General features: G+C 37.2%; 1 protein-coding gene across 1 annotated transcript in view; it reads right to left on the bottom strand.

Moving 5' to 3' along the window:
- Positions 1–17140, bottom strand: part of SH2D1A (SH2 domain containing 1A) — a 28056-nt gene extending 10916 nt beyond the window's left edge. Inside the window, exon 1 of the mRNA XM_053580320.1 lies at positions 16903–17140. Within this exon, the coding sequence (XP_053436295.1) occupies positions 16903–17039 (137 nt within the window). The 5' untranslated portion in view covers positions 17040–17140. The remainder of the gene's footprint in view (positions 1–16902) is intronic.
- Positions 17141–17458: the final 318 nt, after the last annotated feature.

Here is a 17458-nt window from a genome sequence, read left to right as displayed (position 1 = left end):
TGTATTAGTCCGCTTAGCTACCATAACAAAATACCGTAGACTGAATGCTCAAACAAAAGAAATTTATTTTCACACAGTTCGTGAGGGTGGAATGTTCAAGATCAAGGTGCCAACAAGGTGGGTTTCAATCTGAGGCCTCCTCTTTTGGTTTGTGAGTGACTGACTTCTTGCTGTGTGCTCACACCACCCCTTCTCTTCTAATAAGGACACTACTAACCCTATATTAGGGCTCTATGCTTATAACCTCATTTAACCTTAATTACTCTCAGAGATCCTACCTCCAAATACTATCACTTTGGGCATAAGGACTTAAACATATTTTGAGGGGACACAATTCCATCCATATCATTCCATTCCAGACCCTTGAAATCCTTGCCCTTCTCACATGCCAGATATATTCATTCCATCCTAACAGTCTCAAATGAAATTAACTCATTGCAGAGTTAAACTCAACTATAAAGTCTAAAGTCCAAAGTCTCGTTTAAATATCATTTAAATATGTGGGTGAAGCTCCGGCCATTATTTATCTTGAAGCAAAATTCTTGTGAACCTATGAACCTAGACAAGTTATGTGCTTCTAAAACACAATGATGGTACAGGCAGTTTGGAGAAGTTGGAAGGAATAAAGGGGTGACAAGTCCTAAGCAAGTCCAAAATCTAGCAAAGCAAATTCCATTAGATCTTAGGCTCATAAATAATCATCTTTGATTCAATACTCTGCCCTTCAGGCCCACCTGGGAGAGCAGCAGCAACCCCACAGTTCCATGGGGTAGCTTCACTCTTTGACTGGGGGGAGCTACCAGCCCAACCCATACATTTCTGTTGGGTGTCACTCCCATCCTTTGAAACCAAGGTAGAGGCAGGCTTGCCCTCTAGGTCTGTGCACTGTAGACCTGTAGTGGGAGTGGATGCCCTGGCCATCTCTGAGTCACCTTCAGGGTCATTCTTTCCTTTTCTTGAATATAAAGCATGTTTGTAGCCAAGTTGCACCACCATATTGTTTTATTCCCTTTGATCCAAATTGTACTCCTGGCTTCTGCTAAGATGGCTGGTTAACATCATGGGTAGTTTCTCTAAGTGATAGTCCAGACAATCTCTTGGTATTCTCTCTAGAACAAGCTCATTTTTTAATTTCAGATTAATATGAGGGTACAAATGTTTAGGTTACATTATTTTCATTTCCAAGGTAAAGTTCAAGTTGTAGTTGAGCCCTTCACCCAGGGAGCGTGCTGAACACCCTCACATTATGCACATTAGGTGAGATCCCACCAATCACCTTCCCTCCTTCCCCTCCCATAAACCCCTCCCCATTTGTTTGCAATATAGATAGACTAGGAATTTTTTAAATCTTTAAGTTCTGGTTCCATTTTGCTTAATAATTCCTTCAATTCATCTCTCTTCTTTTGCATTTTACTCTAAGCAATCAGGACGAATCAAACCATTCCTTAAACACTTTGCTTAGAAATTTCCTCTGCTGAAGTTGATTAATGGGTACAAATTTATGGTGTCATAGAAGAAATAAGACAGTGTTAGATCAGTAGAGTGACAACAGTCTATAATACTCCATTGTATATTTCAAAATAGCAAAAAGAGAATAATGTGAATTGTTCTACCATTGAGAAAACATAAAAATTTAAGGTGATGAGTATCCTAAGTACATGATCTGATCTTTACAAATTACATGAATTATTAAATTATTACATGCAAACTAAAACTATATACATTATGCATCAATAAAAAAAGAAATTTCCTCAGCTAAATATCTAATTTCATTGTTCTCAAATTCTACCTTCCACAAAATACTAGAACATAATTCTTCCAAGTTCTTTGTCACTTTGCAACAAGGATTACCTTTGTTTCAGTTTCCAATCATTCCTTATATCCATCTAAGACCTTACCAGAATGAACTTTAACCTCCATAGTTCTACCATCAGTCTATTCACTGTAATCTAAGTATTTTTGAGCATGTAGCTCAAAACTCCTCCCTCACCTAGTTCCAAAGCCACTTTCACTTTTTGGGGGAATTTGTTATGTCAGTACCAAAATCTATATTAGTGTGCTTGAGCTGCCATAACAAAATACCATAGATTAGGTGGCTTAAATAATAGAAATTTATTTGTCACATTTGTGGAGGCTGGGAAGTCCAAGATCAAGGTGCCAACAAAGTAGGTTTCATTCTGAGGCATCTTTTTTTGGCTTGTAGGCAGCCACCTTCTTGCTGTGTGCTCACATGACCTCTTCTTTATGCATGCATTCTTCTTCTTCTCATAAGGTCACCAATCCTATTAAATTAGGGTCCCATCCTTCTGAGCTCATTTGACTTTAGCTACCTCCTAGAGGTCCTATCTCCAAATACAGAAACATTGGGGGCAAGGATTTAAACACTGAATTTTGGTAGAATAAAATCTAGTCCTGGGTAGTGCCTGTGGCTCAAAGTAGTAGGGCGTCGGCCCTATACGCTAGAGGTGGTGGGTTCAACCCAGCCCCATCCAAAAACTGCACAAAAAAAAAAAATCTAGTCCATAGCACATGCGTCATCTCCATTGGACCCCACAAAAATGCTATGAATTTTATATTATGAAATTCACTTTATAGATAAGGAAGCTGAGACTTTGAGAAGTAATTAAAGCCAGACTAGAGATGAAGCAGCCAAGATAGGATTTGAATCAGGCCCATTTGACTCTAACGCTCTAGCTCTTATCACCACACTGTAATGGATACTGATTATTTATTACATTTTAGTATATGTGGTAATGTTATTTAACTTGCCTAATAAACCTTTACTTTATAGAACAGGTAAACTTTACAATAAGTTATTTCATATTTTAAATCCAAATCACGTGGTTTTATTTAATGCGTTTCTTTTTTTTTTTTTCTTTTTTTTTTTTTTATTGTTGGGGATTCATTGAAGGTACAATAAGCCAGTTACACTGATTGCAATTGTTAGGTAAAGTCCCTCTTGCAATCATGTCTTGCCCCCATAAAGTGTGACACACACTAAGGCCCCACCCCCCTCCCTCCATCCCTCTTTCTGCTCCCCCCCATAACCTTAATTGTCATTAATTGTCCTCATATCAAGATTGAGTACATAGGATTCATGCTTCTCCATTCTTGTGATGCTTTACTAAGAATAATGTCTTCCACTTCCATCCAGGTTAATACGAAGGATGTAAAGTCTCCATTTTTTTTAATGGCTGAATAGTATTCCATGGTATACATATACCACAGCTTGTTAATCCATTCCTGGGTTGGTGGGCATTTGGGCTGTTTCCACATTTTGGCGATTGTAAATTGAGCTGCAATAAACAGTCTAGTACAAGTGTCCTTATGATAAAAGGATTTTTTTCCTTCTGGGTAGATGCCCAGTAATGGGATTGCAGGATCGAATGGGAGGTCTAGGTTGAGTGCTTTGAGGTTTCTCCATACTTCCTTCCAGAAAGGTTGTACTAGTTTGCAGTCCCACCAGCAGTGTAAAAGTGTTCCCTTCTCTCCACATCCACGCCAGCATCTGCAGTTTTGAGATTTTGTGATGTGGGCCATTCTCACTGGGGTTAGATGATATCTCAGGGATGTTTTGATTTGCATTTCTCTAATATATAGAGATGATGAACATTTTTTCATGTGTTTGTTAGCCATTCGTCTGTCGTCTTTAGAGAAAGTTCTATTCATGTCTCTTGCCCATTGATATATGGGATTGTTGGCTTTTTTCATGTGGATTAATTTGAGTTCTCTATAGATCATGGTTATCAAGTTTTTGTCTGATTGAAAATATGCAAATATCCTTTCCCATTGTGTGGGTTGTCTCTTTGCTTTGGTTATTGTCTCCTTAGCTGTACAGAAGCTTTTCAGTTTAATGAAGTCCCATTTGTTTATTTTTGTTGTTGTTGCAATTGCCATGGCAGTCTTCTTCATGAAGTCTTCCCCCAGGCCAATATCTTCCAGTGTTTTTCCTATGCTTTCTTTGAGGATTTTTATAGTTTCATGCCTTAAATTTAAGTCCTTTATCCATCTTGAATCAATTTTTGTGAGTGGGGAAAGGTGTGGGTCCAGTTTCAGTCTTTTACATGTAGACATCCAGTTCTCCCAACACCATTTATTGAATAGGGAGTCTTTCCCCCAAGGTAAGTTCTTGTTTGGTTTATCGAAGATTAGGTGGTTGTAAGATGTTAGTTTCATTTTTTGGTGTTCAATTCGATTCCAAGTGTCTATGTCTCTGTTTTTGTGCCAGTACCATGCTGTCTTGAGCACTATGGCTTTGTAGTACAGACTAAAATCTGGTATGCTGATGCCCCCAGCTTTATTTTTGTTACTAAGAACTGTATTTAATGCATTTCTGATTGCTATTCTTGAGTACACATTTGGGTCAATAGCGATCTTTGGTTAAGACACACCCTAAACATTAGTTAAAATCAATCTGTTTACAGAGGGTCATACTCAAGTCATTGACTACATTTACCATTAACCCCCTTTGGAATTTAAAGTCTTTAAATATGTGGATTAAATTGATATATCTTTAATCAGTATCCGTAAGTACTGATTACCTAAGAGACCAAACAGATCTAAAACACTTTTATCAGGTTTGTGACACTCAAAAATGGTCAATTTAACTGTTGGTGTGATCACACGAAATGTTTCATTTTTGTTATGAAGAATTGCTAGATTATTTAGAGCTTATACTTATAAAACAACTTGATATATGCCTTTACACAATATGCTGAATAAATACAAAATATTACAGTGTTAAAAGCTTTTGTCTTTTTAAGCAATTGAAATCTAACTCAAAGCCCCCTGATTTCAGTAAGTACTCTACGGGGAACAAGGTAAGAGCTTTGATTTCCATTTTTCACCATGGGAACTCGAAACATAAGCCTTTAAGTGATTTTCTTAAAGCCACATAGCAAAATGGAGATGGAAGCAGGGAAACATCATAGGTCTTTAGTTCCATTTTCCCCATGGTAAGCAATTAATGGCAATTCAGTATCATTAAGGTTGAGGTGGAAATACATTATTAAAAGTCTCAGCAAAACTGCAAGCAAAATGGTAAGCAACCAGTTTTCTACTTTCTCAGTGAGTCTCTAAAAAAAAAAAAAATATACAATGAACCTATCTCCCTACTATCATTCAGTCTCATTTAGTCAAAATAAATGAGTCTGTTTTGAGAATTGTTTCCTAACGAATCTGATCTTATCTCACTTTCAGTTAAGCAGCAGGAACCTGAGTACCACTTCAAAAGTTCTTACCTCCTTCAGTCTCTGAACAACCTGCTGTCAATGGCATATATATCTCATGATTAACTCATCTAATATTAACAATTTCCTTTTTTCCCCAAGACCCTTAAATTTCTGAATGAGCAAAATTGTTTTATCCCTCAAATAAGGCAGCAGTTCATGTCTTCCACTTTCAAGTTGCTGAAGTAACTGACCAAGGATCCCCTGTAGTCAACTCTCGTTATAATATGTCATAGATGAAACTCAAATTGTATTCCCAGGGAGCTTGTTAGAAATATAGACTCTCAAGCCCCACCCGAGACCTACTGAATCAGAACCTGTGGTTTAAAAAGATGCCCAGGGCGGTGCTTGTGGCTCAAGGAGTAGGGCCCTGGCCCCATATACCAGGGATGGTGGGTTCAAACCCGGACCTGTCCAAAAACTGCAAAAATTAAATGAATAAATAAAAATAAAATAATAAAATATTTTTTAAAAAAGATACCCAGATGATTTGTATGAACTTTAAAGTTATGGAAGAACTGATTGTAATGCAAAGAGACTGCCTACCCCTCATTGGGACTTTTGTAGGCAACCTCCCTGTTGTCAAACTGGCTTTTCCCATCCATCCAGCACACTTCTGTGCCACATGTGCCATAGTCACTCAGTCTATGCTTTAAAAATGCAATTTTATTTTAATATAAGCTGAAGTTTCATCAATCATTTCAGTCCTCATAGGACAGTGTTTCTGAACCATTTTGCCCCTTCTTCCCCAATAAGATTTCATAGCTTTATTTTGTATAATTTATAATATAAATAGTGATTTCAAAATTAAACTAAAATATTAAATATACTTTTTCAAACTACACATGCCATCTCTCCCTGTCCATGGAAAATCACTGTTCTCGGAAACAAACTGAAAATTTAAAACAAGAGCTATAAAACCATGCATATTTTTGACCAAATAACATTGCTTATCTTCATATACCCCAAGGAAACAAGTCAAAAAGAAAAAGCACTTTTACAAAGATTTCCATAGTAGTGCACTTTTAAGAGTGAAAATATGTGAGGCCAGGTGGAGTTGCTCACGCCTGTAATCCTAGCACTCAGGGAGGTCAAGATGGAAGGTTCTCTTGAGCTCAGAAGTTTAAGATCAGCCTAAGCCCTGAGCAATAATGAGACTCCATCTCTACCAAGAATAGAAAAACTAACCAGGTTTGTAGTGCAGGCCTGTTATAATATGAGCTACTGGGAAGGCTGAGGCAGGAAGATTGCTTTGAGCCCAGGAGTTTGTAGTTGCAAATGAGCTATGATGATACTACTGCACTCTAACTGAAGCAACAGAGCTAGAGTCTGTCAGAAAAGAAAAGAAAAAAGGAACAGAGGAGGGGTGAGAAGGGGTGGGGAGGGGAGGAGAGGAGAGGAGAAAAAGAAGAAAAGAGAAGAGAAGAGAGCAGAGGAAAAATGGAACTAATCTAAGCACCTCTAAATAAAGAATTCTGGATATGACACCAAAAGCACAGACAATAAGAGCAAAAATAGATAGATGGGATTACATCAAACTAAAAAGCTTCTGCACAGCCAAGGATACAGTCAGCAGAGTGAAGTGACAATCTACAGAATGGGAGAAAATATTACAAAGCAAATATCCAATAAGGAATTGATATTGGAAATATATAAAGAACTCAAACTACTCAATGGTATGAAAACAAATAATCCAAATTAAAAAATGGGCAAAGGTGGGTGTGGTGGCACATGTCTAAGGTCTTAGCTACTCTTGGGGCAGGAGGATCATTTGAGCCCATGAGTTTGAGGTTGCAGTGAGCTATGATGATGCCACTGCATTCCAGCCTGGGCAATAAAGGGAGACCTTGTCTCAAAAAAAAAAAAAAAAAAAAATCAAAGAACCTGAATAGACATTTCTCAAAAGAAGACATACAAATGGCAAAAAGGTATGTGAGAAAATACTCAGTATCACTAATTGTCAGGGAAATATAAATTAAAACCAGAATGAAATATCACTTCACACTTGTTAGAATGGCTATTATCAAAAAGATGAAAAACAACAAATGTTGGCAAGGATGTTGAGAGAAGGGAACCCTTGCACACTCATGGTGAGAAAGTAAATTAGTATAGCCATTATAGAAAACAGTGTGGAGGTTCCTCAAAAATTTAAATATGGAACTACCATAGATGCAGCAACTCCGCTCTTAGGCATACAGCCAAAGGAAACGAAATCAGTATGCCAAAAAGAAATTTTCACTCCTGGGTTCACTGTAGCATTATTCACACTAGCCAAGATATACAATCAACTTGTGTCCATCAATGGTTGATATGTCATATACATACAGTGGAATGCTATTTAGCCTTAAACAAGAAGGAAATCCTGCCATTGGCAACAACTTGGATGAAGGACATTATGTTAAGTGCAATAAACCGGGCACACAAAGACAAATACCACATAGTCTCACTTACATGTGGGATCTATAAAAAAGCTGAATTCATTGAAGCAGGAAGTAGTATGGTAGGTTAACAGGGCTATAGTGGGAGAACAGAATGAGGATTGGGAGCTATTGGTCAAAGGGTATTCATTTTCAGTTAGGAGAAATAAATTCAAGAGATCTATTACATAAGGTGGTAAATACAGTTAATAACAATGTATTATATTCTTGAAAATTGCTGAAAGTAGATTTTAAGTGTTCTTACCACAAAAAACGATAAGTATGTGAGAAAATACATATGTGTTAATTAGCTCAATTTCAGCCCTTATGTAATGTATATATATTTCAAAACATCATGCTGTACATGACAAATATATGCAGTTTTTATAAAGCCTCCCTTTTGTTCCAAAATATATAATTTTTATTTGTTAATTTAAAAAATAAATAAACTAGACAAATACAAGGGAATCACAGAAAAAAACAACAGTCCAAAATTATACCAAAATTCAAAGGTATTAGAGTCCCTTGTTTTCCAAAAAAATTTACATGGACTATGCTGATATAAAATGATAGTATCTGTAAAAAGTAGACACAGGAAATGCCACTCTGATTACAACTGTTTAAAACTGTCCCTGTACGTACCTAAACAAGTAAATTTTAATATAAATGCATTCTCACATATTAATTTCTCCCATAGTGAATAATAACATTTTTTAAAAGAAAAGAAGCAGAATTACAATTTGTAGCTTTATGAACCTAGCCTAAGCAAATTATAAATTTTAAAAATATAATTTATTTTTAAAAATTGTTAGATTCCCAGCTCAGCAGCCGCAGCACAGTTGTTACAGCAGCCACATACACGGAGGCTGGCAGGTTCGAACCAGCCCAGGCCTGCAAGACAACAATGACAACTGCAACAAAAAATTGCCAGGTGTTGTGGCAGGTGCCTGTAGTCCCAGCTATTCGGGAGACTGAGGCAAGAGAATCACTTAAGCCCAAGAATATGAGGTTGCTATGCGCTGTGATGCCACGGCACTCTACCAAGGGCGACATAGTGAAACTCTGTCTCAAAGAAAAAAAAAAAGAAAATTGTTACATTCCCTTTCAGCTTATATATCCCCTGACTCTCTCCACTAATACAGCAAACCAAGAAAGCCATGTAATTTGAACTTACTTCCTTCAGTAAAACTTTTTGAGGACTTAGAATTTAAGGTTTATCACCAAAATATACAGAAATTGAATAATTGGTAAAAAGAGTGGAAGTTTCTTATTGTTGTTATCCATTTATTTTTGTAAGTAATATTTTGCATTTTAATAACTACAAAGCATGTGTTAATCTAGTCTGCTGATAATGAAATTTGTCTTTATTTTATCAAAAGCTAGCTGTAACCACTAAACATGTATTCGGGTTATAAATGGACAAGAAGAAAGCAATCTGACTTATTATTTTTTCAAACAGGTCAGTGTTAGAGACAGATCATGGTTCTGAACTGAAAAAACCACATCAAGTCCTTCTTTATACAACTTCAAGGACTGTATAAAAGAAAAGGTTTAGTTATAGCTAATTTCTTCATGACGCTGCAAATAAAGCACCTTGGGGCTCAGGCCCTCTATGTCTATACAAAGCAATGCTATGTGCAAAATTCAAGACATGGTTACAATGTGATTAACTTTTTAAACAAATATTTCATAACCTTATAATCCACAGAAATAGTATCCTATACAAAGCCATCGATACTCTGATTCAAGAGGTTTCCGAATTTCCTGTGGCCCAAACGTCATTCTCTCAGAGTGAATTTTAATTTTCAGAGCAGTCATAATTCATTCAACTTCAAGTCTGTTGGTAAAACTATGTAATTCCAGTTTCGGTGAGTCATAACAATAAATATAATCTCTTCTTCCCCTGCACTACCACATCAAGTTTTATTTATGCATCCTATGATAATCTAACTTTGTATGCAATTATTTATAGATCTTTGATTCATATTAACAAACACATATTACATGTTATCTTTATAAACATTAATCATGTAATAATCCTCATAACAACCCTAGGAAGTAAGTACTATCATCAACACCAGTGCCCTTTTTACAGATAAGAAATTTGAGGCACACTTAAATGTAAGGAAAACACCCAAAGTAAAATAATACCTAGTTATGGGTTTGGCTGGAAGATCTAGGCTCTTAACCACCATTTTATGCTGCCCCTCTCTTATATTAGAAGGAATGGCTCGGTGCCCGTAGCACAGTGGTTACAGCGCCAGTCACATACACCAAGCCTGGCAGGTTCAAGCCCGGCCCACACCAGCTAAACAACAATGACAACTGCAACAAAAAAATAGCCAGGCATTGTGGCATGTGCCTGTAGTCCCAGCTACTTGGGAGGCTGAGGCAACAGAATCACTTAAGCTCAAGAGTTTGAAGTTGATGTGAGCTGTGATGCCACAGCACTCTACCAAGGGTGACCAAAAAAAAAAAAAAAAAAGAAGGAATGAATGGAAATATTGCCCCTTAAGACAATTTCAAAAATACAGATCTCAAAAAAGAGATGGAGTATGCTTGAACATAACATTAGAGAGGAGGAAGCTGTAGGGAAGAGGCCAGAAGAGATTAACCCAGGCTCTCTCTTCACTTAACCTAAAAGACATCTTCAGACAGAGCTTGCAACTTTAATTTTACTTTGTCAACCAGAGTCAACACTTGGTTTGTTTGCCTGTGAATTATCCATTTGGTGATTTATGTGTGGCCAATTAAATCCTAAATTGGCCTCTAAGCTCATTCTGCCATGAATGGATTGTATTTAGAAAATCCAAAATAATTTTGGTGATCTAAGTTATCATGATGATAAATATATCACCAATGCACATATCTAATTGAATTCAAATTATAAATGTGAGTTAACTTGTAATGTTTCACTAAATGAATTTAAGGGACAATTTCAAGTCCTTTGACACCCTGTTTCCCTCTATTACAACTGATAAATTGGGATTTTATTTCATCACTGCTCCTCTCCTATTTCCACAGTTAAATCGTTTGATAGGAGCCTTATTTTCAGTCATTCCTTTAAATCTTAAAGGACAAAAAAGTCCTTTATCTAAAGACATATATGTCAAATGAATTTATTATGTGTCCTTGGGGGCTAACAAAATATAAGTGTTTCTCCTTCCAAATCTTCTATCAGGTAAGTAGCAAACAACATCAGATATGTACGGAAGGATGGCAACTATGGAAATCAACTATTTTTACAAACTAATTATTTGAAAATATTTTCATTTTTCTCTTTTTAACATCAATCAATCCTAGTGGGCAATCAGAACTAGCTACATTGAGGGTGAGAAGGGAAGAAATGTGAGAGCACATATATACTTCAGTAAAAAGAAAGTTAAGGTACCAGAACCAAAGAGAATAAAGTAACAAAGAAAAAACTGTTTTTATTAATAAGAGCATTTAGTACACTGGATGAATATAAGACAAGTACATAAAATCAATAGCTCACCTATAAACCTGAAAATATAATGAAAACGGATTCCATTTGTGACAAAAACAAAAAAATTAATACATATATTCACACACAACTAAAAACTAACTTTAAAAATGTGCAAGACCTACAAAAATCTACATAATTGATTGCTAGGTATAAAAGAAAAAGTTGTAAATGGAGAAACAGACCACAGTTTTGAAAGGAAAAACTAAATTCTTTAGAGATGACAATTCTTCCTACATTAATAAATTGAATGTAATCCCAATGGGAATTTTTAAAAGTTTGTATTGATATATAACAGTTGTACATATTTATAGGGTACATATGATATTTTGATACACGCATACAATGTGTAATGATCAAATCAGGTTATGTAAGCTATCCATTATCTGAAACACTGGTCATTTGCATGTGTTGGAAACATTTCAAATCTCTTCTGGCTATTTTGAAATACACAATAAATGATTGTTAACTTTAGTCACTCTAATGTGCTATTGAACATCAGAACTTATTCCTTCTACCTAAGAGTATATTTGTAACCATTAATTAACCTATCTTCATCCCCTTCATCCTTCCCAGCCTTCCAGTAACTATCATTCTACTCCCTTCCCTCCACACAACCCAGGAATCGCACTACTGGGCATATATCTAAAGAAAAGGAAATCAGTATATCAAAAGGATACCTGCATCCCCATGTTTATGGCACTACTATTCACAATAGCCAAGATATGTAATCAAGCTAAGCATTCATCAACAGAAGAATGGATAAAGAAAAAAATGTGGTGTTGTATACACATGGAATACTATCCAGCTACAAAAAAGAACAAAATCCTCTCATCTGCAGGGACATAGATAGCACCAGAGGTCATTATGTTCAGTGAAATAAGCCATGCACAGAAAGTCAAATATAATATGTTCTCACTCCCATAGGATTCTTTTAACTTAACAAAATGATTCTATGTTTCATCTCAAAGAACCAATAGGGAAGAATGTCCAAAAAAATTTAAACTATATTAAAGCATTATTGTAAAGGCCAGGCGCAGTGGCTCACACCTGTAATCCTAGCACTCTGGGAGACCAGGGCAGGTGGATTACCTGAGTCCAGGAGTTCGAGACCAGCCTGAGCAAGAGTAAGACCCCACCTGTAAAAATAAGCCAAGCACTGTGGTGGGTACCTGTAGTCCCAAGCTACTTGGGAGGCTGAGGCAAGAGGATTGCTTAAGCCCAAGAGTTTGAAGTTGCTGTGAGCTATGAGGCCATAGCACTCTACTGAGGGCAACAAAGTGAAACTCTGTCTAAAAAAAAACAAAAAAGAAAAAACAAATAAAAAAATTATTGTTATGTGTTATTGGTATAAGAACAAATAGATCAGTTGAGCCAAACAGTCCAGAAACAGTAACTGTTGTAGGTAAGAATTTAATATATGGTAAAGTAGGTGAACAAATCGATGAAGAACGGAAATTCTATTTATAAATTATATTGGATTGGGGTAGGTATCAGGAAACAAAATCAAATTATATCCTTTATCTACTTCTAAAGAAAATTCCAAATGAAATTAAGGAGTTACATGTAAACTAACAAAACCGTAAATTTAAAACAAAAGCCAAAGTGAAGTTTTATGACACCTCTGGCAGGAGATAGGACTTTCTGGCAAAGGAAGAAACAAAACTCAAAGAAAATGAACGATAGTTTGGGCTACTAAAACCATTAATTTTTGTGTGTGTCAAAAAAGTAATGGCAAACACCAAACTGACAAAAGGTACCTGCAACAGATCAAAGATTAGAATATATACACAAACTTGCAATGTGTTAAGAAAGATCCAAATGGTTAAATGAGAACAATACACTGATAGCCAACTCATAAAAAACAAAACAGCTAACAATAACATAAAAAAGTCACTAACCAATGAAACATAAAAAGTGAAAAGTAAAGAGACAGAATGTAAATATAAAATAAAGACAAATAACAAGAATTCCCTTTTGTAGGGAGGGTATAGTGAAACGGATAGTGTCATGCATTACTGATGAGAATATAAACTGGAATAATCATTTAGAAAAAAAATTGATGGTCATGTATCTATCAAGAATCCTAAGATGTTTGTATTTTCTGACCTAGAAATTCCACATTTGGAAATCCATTATAAGGAAACAATCATAAATACAAGGAAATCTTAATGTATTAAAAGGTGAATCCTGATAGAATTTATAATAAAAATGGAATGATTCAAATGCCTAAAAGCACGTGACTCATTAAGAAAAATATAGTATGTTTGTTAGGTAGCTGGACTATCATGCAGCCATTAAAAATGATGCCTTAAAGTTGTTTGTAAGAACATTATACATGAGTGGGGTTTTGCATATCAAGTGGGAAATGCAGTAGAATACAATATTGTAAGAGAGTATGTGTGTTCACAAAGTAATTCATCTCGTTAAAATATAGAAAAAAATTTACTTAATTTTCAACAATAGTTGTGTTTAGGTTTGAAACTATAGATGATTATCCCCTTATTTCCATTATATTTTTAAATCCTCTCTAATGACAAGTACAAGGAGCTATTTTAATAGTTATGATACAAAACTCTAGACTTATTCAGAGAAAATAATTAAAAAAAAAATTCTCATTTTTAGTGAAAGTGAGCAATCCTGTAAATGGAAAAATCCTTTAGTGCTTTGTAAGATTCCATTTTCCAAAACTGAACAGAAGAAAAGGCCGTATCTGGAAGCTATGATTAGAGGGTTTAGAACTGGGGAAAAGGGCAGGTGTAGTTTGAAAGGCATATGAAATGTGTTATTTCTACAATAAAATACAGAAGCCAAAGCCTAACCAAATCTTCTTGGTTAATAGGAGTAAACAAAAGATAAAATGAGAAACCATTGTGAGTCAACCCTGCAATCAAGGCATGTTTGTTAGCTATACCTTGTTGTTCGTGTGTATATGACACCACTTACGTGGATTGTTCTTTCTACTGCCTATCTTAAGCATAAGTGCTTTGTTTTAAAATGAGTACAAGGTTTATTTCAAAATAAAATTTGATTTTATAATTACACTGTAGTACCAAAAAGAGGGAATGAAATGTTTATGTTTATCAAAAGGGACACTCGACTTAAAAAGGCTGAGAAACTCTAATAAAAGTTAATATCCCCTGGGGTCTTGCCTCTGCAGCACAGTCAGGCTATCACCATAGCAGTTTCATAAGACTTTGAGGCCCCAATGTACCATTCAAATTCCACAGTAGTGGCACTCCCAATTTGCCTAGTATTTTCTACTACTTCACAAGTTTTCTTGTAGAATCAAGAGTTACAAAAGCTGCCTTTATTCAAGTTTCATTTGCGGTGAATTCCCCACCAACCTAAGTTAATTCTTTATGTGGTTTTAACCTGCATGGGCAGAAGGCTAAAGCTGTTCTTCCATCTCCTATATTTTATTTACGGCAGTCTTTTGCAGAAGGTAAGGTACAAATCACTATTCTTGTTTTTATAAATACAAACACTGAGGCCCAGAGAATTTGAGTCACTTCCCGATAGGCACACCCTGGCCTCCTGATAACAATCCAGAGCTCTCTGTAGTAAAAAAAAGGACCTGTCTTGACAGTTTATTCATTAATTCAGAAATACCTGTTAAGTGCCTATTATATACCAGGCTCTCAATAAGTAAATCAACAAGCAAATGTCAGATAATTTAAAGGTCCGTGAAGAAAAATAGAGACAGAATGTAACAGGGACAGAGAAGGGGCACTTATTTGAGATGTAGTGGTCAAGGATGTCTTCTCTTAAGGAGGAGACAATTGAAGAAATATGTGAATTGATATATTTTTGGCAGAAAGAACAATAAATGCAAAAACCCTAAATGGAAAGAATACTTTGCAAGTTTGAGAAACAGCCCAGACACCAACAAGGCTGAAGTCTTAGGTATATTTTGCCACTCACTGTTCTCTTTTCTCCCTTCCTGGGCCAGGCTTCTTTTGTACCTTCATTTTACGCTAGGTTAAGCTCCTTTAAGCTTCCCTAAAGAAACAACTCCCCCTCTACCCTCCCTCACTTTTTTTTTTTTTTTTGATAAGAAAAGAGCCTAAGAATCCTAGCTGCCTTTCATTGTCATTTCCTAGGTTCCACTAGGGAAAAACAATAATATAAGCAAAATACAAAGATCTGAGCTCAACAGATTCAATAGCTTCCATGTATTTCCCTTGAAGCCTTTATGAAAAATGTATTTAGCATGACCTGAGAGCCACCACAAATAAGGCTTGACCATTTTTAAAAGCCGATATACAATGAAAAATCCTCTAACACCAGCCACAGTATAATCTTTCTTCACTGACCCAGAAAGTTCAACTTTACTTCAAAATCTTGCAGTGTATCATCAGGTGCTAAACTTACTATCAAACATTTTCTTTCATTTGGTTTCTGTCTAGAACTTAATGTGCAGGGCTGGTATTTTCATAGGTGTTTTTATTCTGTTGATGGCAATGCTTGAGCTAGGTCCTTCTCTAAAAACCACCCCCAGGAATACTAAAATAAATCAACTGAAAAGAGAATATAATAATAATACCAATGACTTAAATTTACTGAACATTTACTCCGTATCGAGTCCAGTGCTAATTTTTTACATGCATTATAGCATTTAATCTTATAATCCCATGAAGTAGGCAATAATATGATATTCATTTAATGGATGAGAAAACTGAGGGCCTGAGAGATTAACTTGCCAAGGTCATAAGCCTAGCATCTGACTGACACAGAATGAGGTTGCAGATCTGCCTGACTCTGGAGTTCCGGGGCAAAGATGCAAATGCATCTTATTCAAAATGGAACCCTAGACTGAGACATGCCTAGGGCAAAGCTGAATCATCACAAAGGTCTTTTCCCTCCATGCACTTTATGAATACTGTAGTCCTAGCTTTTATGAAGAAGCCTCCAGCCAGGCACAGTGGCTGACACCTGTAATCCCACCTAGTACTTTGGGAAGCAAAGGTGGTAGGATGGCTTGAGTCCAGGAGTTTGGGGATGCTGTAAGCTATGATGATGTCACTGCTCTCTAGCCTGCGCAACAGAGCAAGACCCCAGTTCAAAAAAAAAAAAAAAAAAAGAGTTCTATTTCTGAGCCACTCATCCCCTCAATGCTACTTCTCTAATACAAGCTAAATAAGCAGATCCAGAGAGGTTTTCACTCACACACATCCACGGCTCAGCATCCTGACCTAACTGGTGTTGCATTCTTAAAGTAATGAACTTTGTTTCTTAACCTGCCTCCTCTCACTGAATTTGATGTTCTTCCTTTGGGATGACACTTGCAAACCTGTTTAAAGAGAGGTTTTTCCTTCTCTCAGGAGCTGACAGTGTCAAGTCTGGCCAATCCACTATTCCAGGACTCCACCTTTCTGGCCTGTAGTAGGGGTCAAAACAAAAGTACAGAGCTTGGGTCTCTCTTGGAACTGAGGTCAATTCTAGTTTGTGTTTCCCCAACCTAGACAGCATTCCCTGCAGCTGCCAAAAATAGGCCCTGGCGAAGCCCTTCTGGAAAGCAGGAGGCCCAGGGAATAAAATCCCCAGTGAGAGATGTAGGCCAAAATGTGGTCCATCATGGGCTGGGCCTGAGGAAAGCTTGTGGCCGTGGAGTGACCCATGGAGGAGACCTCAGTGAGCTCCTGTCCCCCTCCCCAACAAGCCCTGCTCATCTTGGCTCTGGCCCCAGCCCAAGCCACCGGAGCACACTGCCTGCACCCTCAGCAGGCCCAGGTTCAGCGCGGAGCTGGGCGACCGGCCGCAACGTACTCACAGCACACACAGGCAGTACACGCCCGGGACGCTCTCGCTGTCCCTCAGCAGATAGCTGCCATCCAGCCCGGTGGCAAGCAGGAGCTTCTCCCCAGTCTCCCTGCTGATTTTGCCGTGATACACAGTCACTGCGTCCATGGCCAGATGGACTCCTGGGTGGGCTGAGGCTAAGGGTGGCAACAGGGAAACAACGCAGCTGCGGCAGCCCGGCACCAGACAGCCACCTGACTCGCAACACAGGCAGATGTGCAAAATAGAAAGAAGCAGCCGAACAACAGGATGTTGTCTACCTGCCTTAAAACCTCCTGTTCACACTTCAATTAAAACCAGCTCAGCAATTTAGCAGCTTGATTCTACTGAACTTGCCACAGGGTTCGATCTCCTGTTCCCCAACACAAGGGTTCATTATGGAGAGGGGAGAAGCGTTGGAAGGAGGACCTCGCAGGATTTGGGCTGTACTGCCAGCACAGACCCTTGCACATAGACAAGAATGCTTGCTAATGCTTCTGTTCTTGTAGTTTTCTCAGGGGCCACCAGGGATGACTTAGCTTTACTAG

Source organism: Nycticebus coucang, chromosome X (genome assembly GCF_027406575.1).
Source record: "Nycticebus coucang isolate mNycCou1 chromosome X, mNycCou1.pri, whole genome shotgun sequence".
Taxonomy (NCBI): domain Eukaryota; kingdom Metazoa; phylum Chordata; class Mammalia; order Primates; family Lorisidae; genus Nycticebus; species Nycticebus coucang.
The sequence above is the reverse complement of the archived record's forward strand: the minus strand, read 5'-3'. Positions and strand labels throughout refer to the sequence as shown.